Genomic DNA, 16612 nt, shown 5'->3' on the forward strand with positions numbered 1-16612 from the left:
GTAGAATGATCCCCCATCTCTTTCTCCCGGTGCTTATTAAGAGGTCACAGATTTCAGTTACACTACAGAATTCCCAAGTTATATCCCCAGCTAAGGACTATGACCTCTTAGTACAAGTACAGGGATGCAAAATTAGGAATATTAAGAGTTCACATTAAGAAAGAGCTTGCCTCAACTATAAGCCGTTGTAGAATAGTAGTTGGGATTAATAGCATACCTGGTGTCCTGTGAAATACTGTGGAGCTTTAGCAAAAGGGATTGCAGGTTCCAGTATTTTTAGTAGGTGCTGCATCCTATGCCAGTGCTAAATTCCTACATGAAATTTCTACGATAGATTTCCATAATCAAGTATTCAGTATAATAGGTACCTTCCTCAAAAAGCACAAGGTATAGCTCAGTGGATCCTGAGTGAATTAAGATATACTTTCTTTCTCTCTTAACCCTATCCCTTCTAGGAGAGTCATCATATGAAAGCAGAATTGGTTTTACAACCATCACAGACAAGTTTTCATGCCAAGACCAGGCAAGGACTGCGGTATTTTAAGCACCTTACTCCTTCAACAATTCTCTTTTCCATAAAGAGAAAGAGAGAGGGTTTTTGGGTTTTTTTTTTTTTTTTTTTTTTTTTTTTACACCCTCCAGACGATGCGTGAGACGATAGACTGAGCCCATATAGATAGCATGTTAGTGAACTATCGTATCACCCAGAAGCCTTAGCACTGTACAGCTGGTTGTATAAACATGAATTAAGTTTCTTCTACAACTATATTAAGCAAAGTCTTAAAGAGCTGTGGGGCATTTTGTTACATTTGGCTTTCAAGCTATGAATTTAACTGCTGAACATATAAGTAATGAAAATCTGTCGTACCTCCCATTCAGTTCATTTCTAAATGGTAATTAAAGCAAGCACCAATAATAAAAACAGCACGCATTTCAAGAAAATAATTTCAGAAGGTGCAGGAAACTCACTACTTAAAAAGACTAATTTGTCATGGCAACAAGACACATTTTGCAATACACTGACAACACGTAACAAATATTCCAGTAGAATAGAAACATATAATAAACAACAGGTATTTACACTAACTGATTCTCTGAAACATTGCAGTCAGTAGGGACTGTAGGTGTGCATATGTGCATGCATGCAAGACTTGATCATTATTTTATTTTTAATAGCATGTCTATTAGAATCATACACATGAATTCTCACTGCAGTGGATAAAGGTCAGGACAGCTATGACCCTATATCAGCAGCAGCTTTACAATTCAAAGTCTGTATTACTGAGGACTGTGAAAAGCAAGGAGACAAGCTTGGCCACAGGATCCATATTGATTACAACAGTAACTGGAAGCAGCATAGTTATCATAGGGTAAGTAATGACTTTTTTTTTTTCTTCACATATGTGCCAGTGCTGATGACTCCCCCCTCACTCCCCTTCTCTCCCCTGCAGGCAACCGTCTTCCTTGGACAATGAGAATTGGGAATTTCAGCTGCATAGATCAAATAGTGATTATAGTACCACTCTCCCAAAGCTGGAATGAGCTCTGGCAGTTAAGCCCTCCACACAATGCTTGATAAAGGTCAGTGGATTACCTCATGTCATCACCTGGCAGATCTCAGAAATTTGACCCTCTTCTGAAACAGGCAGGAGGTGTCACTCGAGCACTGGGGGAAGGAGGTTAATATTCAATTGGAAAGACACAGTAGCCAAACAGTAACATAGAGAGATACCTGTATTGCCCACTTGGAAATGCTCTGTGAGGAAATGGCTTGACCTTTAGAACACCCAGCAGTGGCTATAAATAAATGGAGCAACAGTCTGTCAATGTAATAAAGCAAAGCCCTGGATCTTAACTAGGGCAGATTTTCAACACAGTGCCAGGGAGGCATATGATCTAAATCTGAAAGAGCTAGGGAACTGGGCAAGTCATTCCCCCAGTATTTGGAGACAAGGACCATGGGGTGGAGATAGCTGGTAACTCAGAAGCGCCAAAGCCAGAAGAAGAATTATATGCAATATTGCCCCTCTCAGGGTCCACTGCTATTGCACTCACCCACAATGGCATGTCAGATATGTCTAATTGACGGTCCTATGGCCCTATGTCAAAAAAGCACCACACCACACAGATACTTCTTCTGGAATAGCTTCATTAACAAATGTCCGTAAGTCCTGCTGCTGAACGCGACTTGAGAACAAGACAGTGAGGTAAGGTAAATCATTTATATAAAGCTGAGTCCACGCTGAAAAAACAGATTTTGGGTTGCAGGAACGTAGTGTCATTGAACCTGCAGAATGGTGTACTCTACTCCCCAATATTCATTCCTTATCCTCAGTGAAAGAGTATTTACTGAGGCGCTTTGAGCAGGAGTGGTGAAAAGCATGATTCAAATGTAGGATCCACAAGTCTCAAGATGACGGGGTTGATGTTTGGACAGGAGTGAACACCTCAACATGCATAACAGCACTTTGGCAAACTCTGCTGCCATATTCCATTTGCCCAGTAAGGCATACGGTTTGCTGCAAGATGAGCCCTAATAGCACTAAGCATGACACTAGATTTTTAAATGTAAAAGACAGTTGATAAACAATTGTACCAAGGCCTAGGCCCTGTAACCACTGTACTGGGGCTGCCTTGAAAACCTTCTGCAAATGAGAGAAACACAGTGTGCAATTCAGTGTTTGCTGTGGCATGCCAGCACTTCCTGGGCCGGCAGGGAGACGTCTCTGTCCATGGTACTCAGCCAGGTTGTCTCACTAGTGCAGGGACGTGGAGTCTGATAAAGTATCCTGCCAGTGCACTGCAAGCTCAGGTTCATACAGTGTGAAGTCCTTGGTAGACACATATAGTAGATAAACCAGCCAAAGCTATCCTTGCCAGTACGGGCTATGAGAACTACCTGTCTTTTTAGTGATGGAAAAATCAACCTACAGTAAGAGGAAAACAGCGAACAAAAGTGAGGGAAAAGTATCAGCGAGATACATACAAAGCACTGACAGCCCCTAGGATGACACCAACACTTGCTTCCTCTCCCACTTCCAAATAGAACAGTATTTCTGACATTTAGAATTCACGCTGACAAAGAGGTTTATTACTGGGGTTTCCCGAGGCAAGAATATCAGTTCCATGATACAGACATCAATTACCTTCATTTACAAGGGGTCACTGACAGACAACTCAGGAAGTGCAACAGGCTGCTTTTAAAAACCCAAGAGGTGAAGAGCCATTGGTTTTATGACTTATTAACGGTCTCAAGAGGTGAGATTAATGGTTTCTCAGCACAAGTGGGAGGAGTTTATGCCTCCTTACTCATGTTGACTGCTCATCACGGATCTGCAGCAAGAAGGCTATGCAGTCCACTTTCACTGCTTTGCACTCGAGGACACTGAAGTTCATTGCACATCTCAAGAGTACCAAGCTACCTACAAGAAGGCTTAAGCAGGATTTTGATATAAAAGTCCAAGACTGCAATTATCAAAACCTTCATCTCTCCTGCCTAGGAGCATACCGTTTTGTTTATGAACTTCTGTGTGGTAGATGTCCCAAATTACTACAATTTTAACAGGACGTAGTGCTTCTGTAATGCCTTAGCCATTCTGTAATACCTATGAACATCCAACTCCACTGACAGGCTTACTCCAATAGGCATATTTAGAGGCCCACTCTCACAAGACTGGGTTTCCCACAACAGCTACACAATTGCCCACTGCTCTTCTAATTCAAAATGATGGTTTTGGAGGTAGATATTGTAGTTGCCACTCATTCCCCCTTTTCCCCCTAAATCAAAGATTTTTAGTAGGAGACATGGTCCTGGGCCACCTAATTCTAAAAAGGTTTGAGTCTATAACTTGCAACTCAAAGGAGTGCATTGAACTGCAATGTGTTTTGGCTGGGACAGGAAACTAGAGGAGAGGATCTGCTTTCCACTCTCTCAGTCAAACAGACAGTCATTTTGTGGAAAAGAAGTCAGAAGTTTGTGGTTCAAAGCAAATGGAAATCTAGAAGCATGCCTCTAGTCCAGCAACTGGAAAACCCCCTGGGGAAAAAGGGAGGCCTAGACTCAAGTCCCCAGGCCAAGCACTGTTTGTCTTTTATTCAATAACTGTTTAATGTAAAATCCATATGCAGTCCTTGGTGCAGGAATTCTCAAGAGAGACAGGGTGACTCTCTCAAGTGAGGTAACTGTACTTGGCAAACAGTGCTTGGCAGTGTGCCTCTGACTGCAATGAGGCTGATGAATATGCTTTTGGTGCATCATAGGTTTAACTTCTTAGGGTCCTTGTCCTCAGAAGCACTTTCATCAAACTTAGATTTTTCTCTTGTACTGCAGGGATGATGAAGGACCCTTGCCATGTATTTCTTCTCCACACAAATAGTGGAAATTGAAAAACCTATGGCAAGATCTGCAAGATGTTTGACCAGCTCTAGGATTCTTTCACTAACAGGAAGAGCAATTCTAGCTAAGATATCAAAGCATGACAACGCCAAGTGCTCACAAAATTTATCTTGTAGTCTCACTGTGCACAGCATGCATCCTTTGGGACAAAATCCCCTGGGAAGTTTTCAAATCTTCTAGTGAAGGAGATGGTCCTGGCATTACCAACTCATTCAGAAAGATGAAAGATTCCTGGGCACTAGGAAGAAGAGAAAAGAGGCAAGAGAAGGAAACCATTATAGTGGAACCTCTGTTACCTCCTGATTGGTAAGTCCATGATACACGTGGTACATGATTTTTGCGAAGCTGTTAGGGAGCACAACATCGTATTTCTAGACATGCAAGAAGGTAGCGATCTGTTTTTCAACAATACAAGAGGATGACACCCATGAAATGTAGTTTCGGTCATAATGGGAAACACACGAGGACTCACTCAGCTGAAAGTTGCCAGCCTAGTGTTACACCAGTGTTGATGGAGAGCAGCATTCAGAATAACTGCTCCCCGTCACATCTGTTGGAATTATTCTCAAATGGAATGTGAGAGGAATCTCTGATCAGCACTAGACAGTAGGACTACATCCCCTCATTGCCAGGCAATACAAAGCTATAACCAGTAACTTTTTCAGCATCAGAAACAACCTAGCGAATAACACAAATGGCTCTCAACTCTGCCCAACATACTTACTCAACCCTATCAAAGCTCTAGCACTAAGCTAGAGCACAAAGCACTAAAACTAAGTCTACCTAGTCACCTAAAGGTAAATAAATATCCCTGATGGAGAAATAGATCATGCCTTTTCTCTCAGAACGCTCTCAGTATTGAAGCTATGGCTGCATATGGCTCAGCAGCCTGCTTACAGATAAGTTTTACAGCCTCTGATGTCAACGTGGTTAATAGGGAAGTCATCTGTAACAGCCACTAGGTCTACTGATATTAAGGGTGAAAGATGGCAGTCTTGTGTACCAGCACCTCCATCACTTTTGAGCTGTGCAACATCTCGGCCAAGTAGGCTGGCACGCTCACTTCATGATTGCTAGGGTGCAAGGCAGCATCATCAATCAGATGCTCCTTTTCTGTTATTGCTCTGGTTATGACTGAGACTTCTGATTCCAAAGTGACCTACAGGATCTTCAACAGAACCAACTTTGAGGTGAATGTGTCTGAACACACAGAGCCAGCCAGAGGAAACGCAGCTCTCACCTGCACAGAGAGGACATCATAGAATATGATCCCTGAGGGTTTGGACTGAAAGATGCAATAAACAGCACGAAGCACTGTGCAGGGAGGACAGATTACAGGTGAAGGAGAAGATCAGGGAAAGAGTCTGACAAATTGTGCCCCACCAACAGCATATAGAGCAGAAGTGCAGAAGGTAAAGACTTTTTCCAACCCATTTGTTGGGAAAGGAGGCAGGGAACGTGCTGTTGATGGTTTCTCAGTAGTGCACCAGATCTGATCCTGCAGGCATGTTCCTACAGTGGGGTCCAAACTGACATATACTAGAAGGACATCGGGTTCACAGCCATGCTAACTGGGTCATTTGCTTATATATACAACTTAGAAAATGATAATACGCAAGGGACTCAAAAGTTTTTCAATGAAAATGCTGCAGGAAGGATGGAGTGAGAAAAGCATTAAGATCAGAGAAAAACACTATTAAAATATTTTTTGCCAGTTTTTTGTAATGACTAAATTAATATAGTTCAGTATCTTATCTGCCAGTGGTTACAAATAACACGAGGAATTTTATTTTTGAACTTTTTCCTCTCCGTTATCCATTATCTGTATTCCATAAACATCACAGGATGTGTCAGCAATTAACATACATAAATCATCACCTTTTCAGAGAAAGCTTCGTACAAGAATTTCAGATGACAGCAAAAATATTAGTGAATAGATCATGAAGGGCCTGCTCTATCCTCCACTGAAGTCAATGGGAATCTTTTCATTGACTTCAATGGATATTGGATCAGACCCAAATTGAAAAGATCAATAGCACACACATTAGGATAAAAGAGCAACTATGCCCTCCTCAAGAAAAAGAACATAAGTTCAGTTCAAACAACAGATTACAGGAAGGAACCAGTTGGGGGAGAACTTTTTTCCTTCTCCTTTGAAAAAAAATCCTTAAGAGAACAGCAATTCAAGACATTGAGAGCTAAATCTCACAGAGTTGTAAGCAACTCTCATCTTTCACTATGCTCTGAATAGGTCGGGGGTGACTCACAGTTTTGAGAGATTGGGCCTGCTGTTTAATAAACCAGCTCCCCTCACCTCATTCCTGTCTTTGGTTGAGAGTGCAGAATGGAGATTCAATGCAGCAATTTCAGTCTGTCCACTGAAGTGTCAAGCTTCAGAAGAACACAGCTAACATTTTCAAATCTAGAAATCAGAAGCCCCAGTATCAATCTGAGAACCTACACTGGAAAGCCTCATTCTGAAACGTGCTACCAGATTGGTAGATTTAGGAATCGTCAAGACACTAAGACACTCAATTGTCATGTTTCACTCCAGAGGTTTATTACAGGATGTCTTGAGTCATTGCTTTGCCTTCCTGTTTGTTTCATTCACACAGTTCTTGGTTTAACCCAGTGTAACTGTATGGAAAATGACCCTACAACTAGGTCAACATGCACAGTTCACAAATTCTGGCAGTGTAGCTCCCTACCCATCTCACGGAGCTCCAAAACTCAGTAAAATCCAAATAAGCTGCAGCTTACTCAGCCATCTGAAAAACCAGGGTTTGGAGGGCTTTAAAAATCAAATGTGAACTTCAGAGGCTGAAACACCCGGCATTTTTTAAAATAATGGATCACTTTCTAAAGATTCTAAATGGCTCTTCAGTACCTGAGATTAGGCCCAGATTGGAAAGACTGTGTATCAGGACAGATGACAGATTCTGCTCTCCTCCACGAGGACAGAGTTGACCCAAACATCAGATCATAGAGAAATTCAATTCTGGTAAACCTCCTGCTTTTCATTAATGAATTCCTGACAGAAAAATAGCTTAGGTTGTCTAATAGTTTCAGAGGGACTAGTTTCATTGGGACTCTTTCAAGCATAGCAGTTACATAATATTCTATTGCTTCAGAAGACTGATGAGAACAGAAAGTGCAACGGCTCAGACAGCCCAGCCATGCTAGTTATTTTCTGAAAACTCTTGAATCTGAGCGTGGCACTCAAGGCATTGATGGAAGTCCAAGAGCAAAGCACCCAGGCAGCTTGCCTAAAATGCTAAAAGCAAACTTTATTTTTGTCAAATACGTATTGTGCTTCAGAATAAAAAGGTAAGCTGTTTGTCTGGCAACTTTTCTTCACTGATAAACTAAAAATAATCCAAAAGAATGAGGTTCTTGAAGTGTTGTGCCCTTAGTGTTAGGACATACACGCAACTGAGATGTTGCACTTAATTCCCCTCACTAGCAACCTATTTAATACTTTTTTGCTGAGGAAAAAAGGAATCCTTAACTCTGGCCATTCCCTCCAGGCCTCTCTCCCAGGGGGAGAAAAAGAGAAAGGTTGGCTTTTTTGTCCACTTGGCAGTCCAGGCGCAATGAGCAGCAGCAGTTCAGGTGGACAAAAGGTTTTATTCACTTCATTAGCTTTCAAGCAGTCTGGTTACTACCCATTTACTATCACAAGTTTCCTTGAAAGAGAGGCAAATGCATTTTTAGGGACTTAAACAATTTCCTTCAGGTATTGCTTTCATTCCCCCACCCTCTCATATCACACATACAATCCTGCCATGTACCCCAAAGGGACGAATCTCCAAGCAGCCTTGTTTTCACTCTCATTTAGCACGGCAGCTCTCTGCAAGGCCTGGTGCATAGCAGTTCAGGAGCAGCGCTCCAGGACTCTTCCTACTGCTTCCCCCAACTGTTTTTCTTCAGTTTCCCAACCCGACTGCGCAAGCATTGCTCAGTGTATTCTGCTTGCAGCATTAAAGCAGAGCACCCGCTTGGTAGGAGAAATCATGTGTTTGCTAGGGAAGGGGGGTAGGAACTAACTAGAAAGGGAAGAGGACCACATCACATCAAAGTGAAAAGGCAGGGATGAATAAATGGGATCTGAAGTAGGAAAGGGGAGATTCAGGGTAGCGGGAGGCTTTCTGGGAGAGGGAAAGAAGAGACAAGCTAAAGCCATTAATTTTTTGACAAAGAAAGAGCAAAAGAGAGCAGAGAGGTACAAACAAAAGGACAGAGAAACAATAAGAGTTGATTAAAGTTAAGAGAGTTAATATCCATAAAGTTAACATCCATACTGCCAGAAACCATGAGTAACATAGGTAGATACATTCTAGGAGTTTGAAGGAATGATTAGGTAAGGGCAGAAGTATCTGTATCTTAGGTTAGAACATTTTAAAATCAAGAAAAGGCAAAGCAAAACATTAATAAAAACAAATATCTTCCATGATTTGAAGTTGGGATTAAAACCATTTGGCAAATTCATATTACTTCCTCAACTTTTCTTATGCTCCTGCCCACTTCCTCCTCTTCCATTCACCTTTTTACACTTCATTCTCACTGTACCGCTACTTGACTTCTATGTCATCTTGCCAGAACTTGGCCTATGGATCCCCTGGAACCAAAAATAACCCAGAAAGCTCTCCAAATATGAACACAAGCACAGATACTTTCTAAAAGCATTCCCCAACAAGAAGGACAGCTTTCTATGTTTACAAAGACTTAATCAAGCAAGGTTTTTAACAGGGTTGCACTGTACAATAAGTATATTTTACGCTGTAGTGGCTAAAACTAACAAACCATCTAACAAAAAAATAAAAATGCTTTTCTGCTGATATTGAGTCCATTTGGACCTAAAATGCATACCACCAAAAGAGCTAGTAAATCTAAAGGACAAAACTACTTCAGCAGATTTGATATGGTTTCCAAGGGCGAGGAGGCGGCCTACAATCATTTCAGTGAGGAACTGAAATTTATTGTTTCTTTACCTTAAAAGTTAAATAATTCAGGTTTGTTACAGATCTATTCACCCGGCTCTGCTCAGGTAAAGAGTATCTGATCAGCATTCAGTTCCGTTCCTTACTCAAAGTGAGGTTTTATTTTCCCTCTAACAGTTTGCTTCATTCCTCTCAACTTTCACTTACTAATTACTGTACAGTCATTTATAGCTAACAGATTAGACTAAAGCAACATCCGATCCAGATCTAGAACATGCCATTGTACAAAATCATCATTATGCAGATGCAGTTAAACCCATCTATAAATCCCCTCTGTGTTCACAAGTGACTTAGAAAAGTATTTATGCAAGTAAAGTATGCAAAGCTGTACAGTATGAATCTAGAAAATACATGCAGCAGCCAGGCAGACAGACAGCTAAAACACGCTTTAGGTAAGGTGCCAACGTGTAATTATCATACATCCTTCGGTCCAAACGAAATTCATAGAGTCCCATTTATAGTATTGCTCCAGAATCCGCTGATAAAGGTCTCACCTAAGTGTTCAAGTATAGGCATAAAATAACTGAGAAAGGAGGAGGGAGATCAGAAGCAGAGAATGGAAATCAGGAATAGAACAGTGCAAAAAGCCACAAAGTAATACGTATTGTTTACCTGTCAGTTGACATTGATTAATCTTGTGTTCTGTGATATCACTCAGCGACTCAAACACCTGGAGGCAGCTGTCACAGCTGTGCACAGCTTCTTCTTCCAACTCCTCCCCTTCATCCGGCCTTTTCTTACAGTCTAGCACTTCTCCATCTTCTGCCTTGTCCTCTAGTTTACAGTTAGGGTCTGAAAGAAAATCAAGACTGTGACCTCAGGCTTCTAAGAACGGAACCTTTAAAAAGAAAAACAAAAAAAAAGCAGGATGGGTTCTTGTGGTAAGGATGAGAAGAAATATTTTTGGCATCAGCCTGCAGCACTGTAGATTTTATTGCCAAATAAGCACAGGAACCTTTTCCCTTAATTTTTTTCTAATCTTGATGAAAGGAGAATTTCCCTTCTACTTCCAGAAATGTAGCACTGTTCCTCACTGAAGCAACTCTTCCACGCTTCTATGTTAAGTTTGTCAATTTTATCACAGCCATTGAAGCTGCTTTGATCATTATAAGAAAGGATAAGCCACCTATGCAATTACTTTTCAATGAAAAGAAAAACCCAATCAGTGAGTGTTCAGGAACTTCTTTTCACTGTTAACTACAGTGTTTCACAGGAAATTACCAGAATTAAGAGACTAACAAATTTGATTTACATAGACATGAAATTAATCTTGATTTTACAACCCACTCCAATACTCCATCGCTATACTACTTGACACAAACAATGCCCTAGAAAGATTCTACGCTGGGTCAAAATGTTACACGTGCTTTGAACTTGTGTCTGACTTAAGACGAACCTGGCAGAGTTCCTGAATTTGCTAGATCATGGCAAACTGGAAACAAACTGTTGTAAACTCTAAATAGCGCATAAAGACAGCTCTGTCTTTTTGACATGTTAGCGAGTGTTTGGGAAGTAGCAGGGCAGTTCTAGCCCCAGAGCAGCAGTCATGAGCCTAGTCAAAGCTTCCAAACTGGAAGAATTGGAAGGTTTCACCCACAATTCCCCCCCTGCGCACTGAGAAGCCACACAACTCACTGCACTGCCTCAGTTCTGGAGGTGACCAGCGTTGACATGAGGTAATGTGAAGTCTAGAACTTTTCTTCCTCCTCTGAGAAATGGAGTAGCTTAAACTGTTCCTGACTTCTTGCCCACTTTACTAAAAGCTTCCTTCAAAAGACAGAAATAAAACAATCTGTCTTCCCTAATAAAGCAAGCTGGCACTTAACTTTGTTTTTCCTTGGGAACCACAGTACAACAAGTGAAATGCAGAAGAAAAATGGTTGTGTACATTCCAGCAAAAGGAATGCAAGTGTTTCACCACTTTTCCGTTTCTACATTAGCCACCTCATTTTTCCTTTTAGATACTTGATAGAGCTGACACTGAAACAAGTCATTTTAGAAAACAAGGATAAACTCACGTAATAACAGGAGATTGTGCAACTGCGTAATAAGATGTTATGCTCTTTAGCCAAGCGGGTGACTAACCAGGAGCAAGCTACTTGTCCGCAGCAACACAGAGGTGCTGTCTGTAAACCCACTTTATTCAGCATTGCAGTTGATTAGGATCATGCACAACTACTTACCATACCTCTGCTGAGAGTAACTTCTAATTAAAAGATGCAAACACATTTCACAAACTCAGTTCACATTAGAACGAGGAAGGGAGGAATTCAATTCCACTTTAAACCACATGAAAATCCTCTGTGAGCACCCTAGAGTGACGTGGGCGCAGTCATGTCTGCATTTGCGATTGTGCATGAGGAGAAGGCATTCTCGCTGCCCATAAGGGTCAGGACTCTCATCATCTTTCTGCATCCTTCAGTCCACACTGCTGTACCCCTGCCCTTCAATTGTTCAAATACAGAAGGAGCTGCAAACACAAACTGGAAATGACCCATGTCAGGAAGCCATGCTATGTGGCTCATGATCAAAACCAAGGAATTTCTTTGACAAGGGCAGAATTTATTTTTAAGGGAGTTATACTACAGACAGAAAACAAATTAATTTTAAAAAATAAAAAACATATCCTGAAGGCAAATATATATTTTCTGTGCAAAAGCCCTGCCTACACACAGATTATGATCCTTGTAAAACAAATTACATTCACAAGGTGCTTGCAAGAATGAAAACTTCACCTTGGGCAGCTACTTCCAAATAGAGGAACAGTCAGCTAATTTACACAGCTAACAGGGACACTAATCAAATAGAAGTTCTTTATGATATTTTTGCCATTTTTGAGTGCTCTATCCGAATCTAAATAGCTTACATTAACTTACATCGCCACTACATTTTCCAAGATCTTTTGCAAGTTTAATAAAAGTAGTGAAAAGATCACCAGGTTATAAGTAGTTCAGAAAAAGAAATAATTGTCTTAACTGTTGCAAATTGACCCCAACATCATTAAACACTTGTTGGAAGGCAGCATGTGCACATCGCATACTATTAGTTGCTCAGCTCAAGCTCCCAGTTTCATCTAATAAAACTGACAGCACTCAGGGAAATGTGGGCACTGGGCTTGAATTTTAACATGAGTATTTAAATGCTACACATAAAGTTTACAGACATGTTTGTTTTAAAATAAGGGTAGTATCTGACTCTGCTTTAAGTACAATGCTGAAGGAAAGAAAAGGGCAGGGAGGGAATTCTCAAGACTTAGTATTCAGAAACACTTGCACTTTACAGGAATTCAACACCACACACACACACACACACACACACACACACACACACGTATGCACACATGCACCCCTTAGTGCACAAAAGCCTAAAGAACTGCTCAATTTAAAGCTTTCTACTTAGAGACCAGTTATTAAAATTAGAATCGTTTTAAGACTAATAAATATTTTGCTTCTCCTTCTGCATTTGCAGATATAAACTCTACAGGGACAGAAGTCAGTCAAGCTTATTCCCTTCTGCTGCAACTTTAGAATACATGTTCTAGCCAACTGGCACATTTGTTTTTAGGTCAACACTTAAGTGGGACCCTCTGGGACCTAGGTTCGAGTTTAGCCTACGACAGCTTTGTGAAATGAGTTCTGGCAGTCTCAGCACCTCTCAATGCATGCATTTCCACGGTGATCCACTTTTATGAAGAGCTATCACCACAGAAATAAAGAGATTTTTAAAAGACAGAAAATACCATTTGGAGTCTTTGTGAATAGACAGTTTTTCTGTTACAACAGTAAGTGTGTTCCATCAAGAGCTGGTCTAACCCTGAACAGTTACTTAAACTGAAGATAAGCTACCTTATTTGAGCTGCTCTTTTGAGAGACTAGAATAAAACCTATTTTATAAATGCAATATACATTCATCTGCTCTTGCTCCTTTACCTCCTATTTAAAGCTCATGCTCTCACACAGACTTCAGGACAAATGCCATTTGTCTCCCACATTTCTTTTCTCCCCAATATCTGCAACAAACACAGCCACAATTCCCTCCTGAAAGACTGTCCTGATACTAAGATTACCCTTCCCAACATCTGCAACCACCACTGTCATTTCCAGAGGTTCCCTTACCATGTTTCAGAGACTGCCATGCAACATTTGAAAATTTTCAATACACATCAGCAACAATAGATACACACCAGCTCCATCTGCAGATACCATTTAAAATTATCTAGCGTGGAAAGAAGGGTTAAGTTTTTGGAATAGAAATAAATTCAGGCTATTAATGCACTTAAAAAAAAACAGTTGTCTTCTGTTACTGATTATGTTAACATTATTTATAAATGGAAATTAAAAGAAGCATGATTTTCTCATTACTGTGTTCCCTGGCAGGTGGTTCTCCCCTTCCCTTCTTCTTCCTCCTCATAAGGGATGTTATTGCTGTAACTTGGTCTAATAAAACTGCAACTTTGGGGAAAATGAAAAATTGCATTGGCTTAAAAGTGTTGGAGGTAATAAAGCCACGGACTTCAATTAATTTCAAGTATGGGAGCGGTTTAAGGCCAACCAGCAGAAATTCTATTCTGTCCATGTAAAAATGAGGTTTCACCACATTTACTTTTTATAACCCATATAAAAGTCAAGTAAAAGTAATGAATATCTAAAAGCCATCTCAGTGGACTGGCAAAGACTATCTGTATTCTTGAAACTCTTCTTACATATTTCTGCCTACACTATGAGGTCCATAGCCCATCACAACTAAAACGTCAAACTACCAAGAAAACAGCCTGCTTTCCAATCCATTTCACTGCCTTGCTGTAGACCTCCTTCCAAGCCACTTCTGCATGGAAAAGTGCTGGCAAAAGAAAGGAAAACTAAGATCATGTGGTTATAATTATTACCAGGCAAGGAGTATTTCTTCAGCTCAGTGGTAAAGTAAAACTCTTGTCGCTCCCTGCTCCCAATAGTGTCCATCGCAAAACAACTGCCTCATTAAATCTCTGCAGTAAGATTAATATGCCGTAGCTGCACTACATTTATAACTTGGTACTCTATAAAAAGCACATTTAATGGTTAGAGCCAGAGCTTAGATACAAAGTATTACTATAAAAACTTCTGGCAGTGCGTATACAGTGTGGGCCTTCTGTACTACTTGCTGTTTCAGAAGGTTTTTTTGTTTTTTAATATCAGCATTATAGTCCCGCTATAGAGAGAAACAGAATGTCACATCTTGCCCAGAAACAGAGAACAACACAGGACATGATGAGGAATAAATAAACTAACTAGACAACATAACCATTGAAAATTATTTTAGGAAAAAAATGTAGAAAAGCAACCATTCCTTGTCATATTGATCTCCACTTTCGCAGTCCTCTACTTGTTCTACTAGAAGTGTTTATAACAGTACAAGCTTTGGGGTTTATTTTCATTTTCAAGTTTATAAATAACTAAGTGGAGACATAAGTAGATTCAGAAGAGTTTGAAAAATTTTCCATCAAAAAAACAGAGAACTCCTTCACTTTTATTTCCTTCCTTTAAACAATACAATCTACTCACAGAGCTACTAGAGCCTATTAAAGGAGGTAATCACCAAAAACAAATCTACACAACAAAAATATAAAGTATCCTAGCTGAACAAAAGTTAACTGCATTTTTCACCTTCGTAAGAGGAATAACTCAAACTATTTTTGACAAGTTACCTACATACTACACACAGGCAGAGATGAGTAGTCTTCTAGAAATATCGTTAAAAAACAGCCCTTACTCCAAAAGGTGACCTCAGTAGAATGAACGAGATCACTCAGATGAGTCCATACTTCCCTTTAGATAAAATCCTGTGGAATCAGTACCAGAGTCAAAAGTGATGTATTTCTCAAATTCTCAGAATCATATTAAGTTGCCAGAACAAAAGAACCCTTGTTATTATAAGAATTAACAATTATTTCTTCGTGATTATTAACATTATATTTCACGTTCATTTTGACTTAACAGATTTGTCCACCTGATCCCACTGGCTTAAAATTAAGGGTAAAAATATTATACAAACAATTATAAATGACCGCTATCCATGTATTTTGAAAAGAGCTTAAACGGAATGAATATTCAAGTTCATCTGGACTGGCATAAGGCGGGATTTTACATGGGGAATTTATAGAAGGATTATTTATGACAAAAAGAAAAACATGATGGACTTCTAAAAGGTAAGTATCTCCCTTTCAGTTGGCTGACCTACAACAGGCAGCATTTCTAATTCTCAGCAATTGAAAGGGGAGGGGAGGGGAATGCTAGTTTTCCATCACGACCTCCAAAAATGCATTCTGAGTTGAAACTGAGGAGGAGGAGTGCAGGCTTTGCAAAAATACCCCAGCAACAAACCCTCACACTGTTGTCAAACAGGAAGCAAGCACTAATGAAGGAATTCAGCATTACCAGTCTGTGCGGCTGTGTGTCCCACACCTGCCTGCTGGTCCTCTCTTTCATTTTCTTCTACTGTCAGAAAAAGGCAAACAAAACAAAAACAGAACAAAAAAAAGGACGTTAGGTAGGCAGTTGTAGTGTTTCAAGCATCTTTACACTAGCTTCAGGCTAGTAATGCTTGTACAAGACAGCCAAAACAAGCTTGCTGAATACAGGTCCACTGCAAAACTGTAGACCAGAAAACAAAAACAGAATACTTTGCTGTATGGAAGCTACACATCTGAAAACAGAGTGACCAAACAGGTTTCATGGCTTAAAAAAACAAATCTAATTTCCTCTGGGACATTGTTCTTCAATCCACTGTACTGCAAATGATTATGCAGCTAAATGAAGGAGTAATTCTGGGTTTGAAGATTCCACTTGCTCCCTCCACACGGATAAGTGAAAGCCTTCTCCTGGCAGATGGGGGAGGTATGTGTGCTAATTCATACGTAAGCTTTAAAAAAATAATAATAATCCCATATTCAGTAGCAAACATCTCAGCAGTGCAGACAGCCTTGCAAAGAACCAACTCCCTGCTGTTTTACTGTACGCACCATGCCAGCATCTTTCCCTTGGCTCACAGCTTTCCAGAGCAGTAGAACTAAAAACAATACAATTCTTGTCAGATTCACTATTCAAAACTTATTGGGCAAGAGTGAACCTAATAAGAGCCATTCTGCTGCTACTTTGAAAAATTAGAGAAAACTGTGCTCTGACATGATGCCTAAGAAAGATAGACTCTCCCAAAGTAAAAGTAAGGGAAGAGCTAAAAG

The 16612-nt window shown here is 40.2% G+C and overlaps 1 protein-coding gene across 14 annotated transcripts in view; it reads right to left on the reverse strand.

Moving 5' to 3' along the window:
- ZNF521 (zinc finger protein 521) overlaps nt 1-16612 on the reverse strand; it is a 232803-nt gene that overhangs the window by 197994 nt on the left and 18197 nt on the right. For 7 of the 14 annotated variants that reach the window (XM_068932404.1, XM_068932407.1, XM_068932399.1 and 4 more), the window contains one exon: nt 10009-10188. In XM_068932404.1, coding sequence (XP_068788505.1) covers nt 10009-10188 — 180 coding nt within the window. Of the gene's footprint in view, nt 1-10008; nt 10189-15809; nt 15870-16612 lie in introns of all 14 variants that reach the window. The other 7 variants (XR_011139161.1, XM_068932397.1, XM_068932395.1 and 4 more) reach the window with 2 other exon arrangements.

Source organism: Struthio camelus, chromosome 2, assembly GCF_040807025.1.
Source record: "Struthio camelus isolate bStrCam1 chromosome 2, bStrCam1.hap1, whole genome shotgun sequence".
Lineage (NCBI taxonomy): Eukaryota > Metazoa > Chordata > Aves > Struthioniformes > Struthionidae > Struthio > Struthio camelus.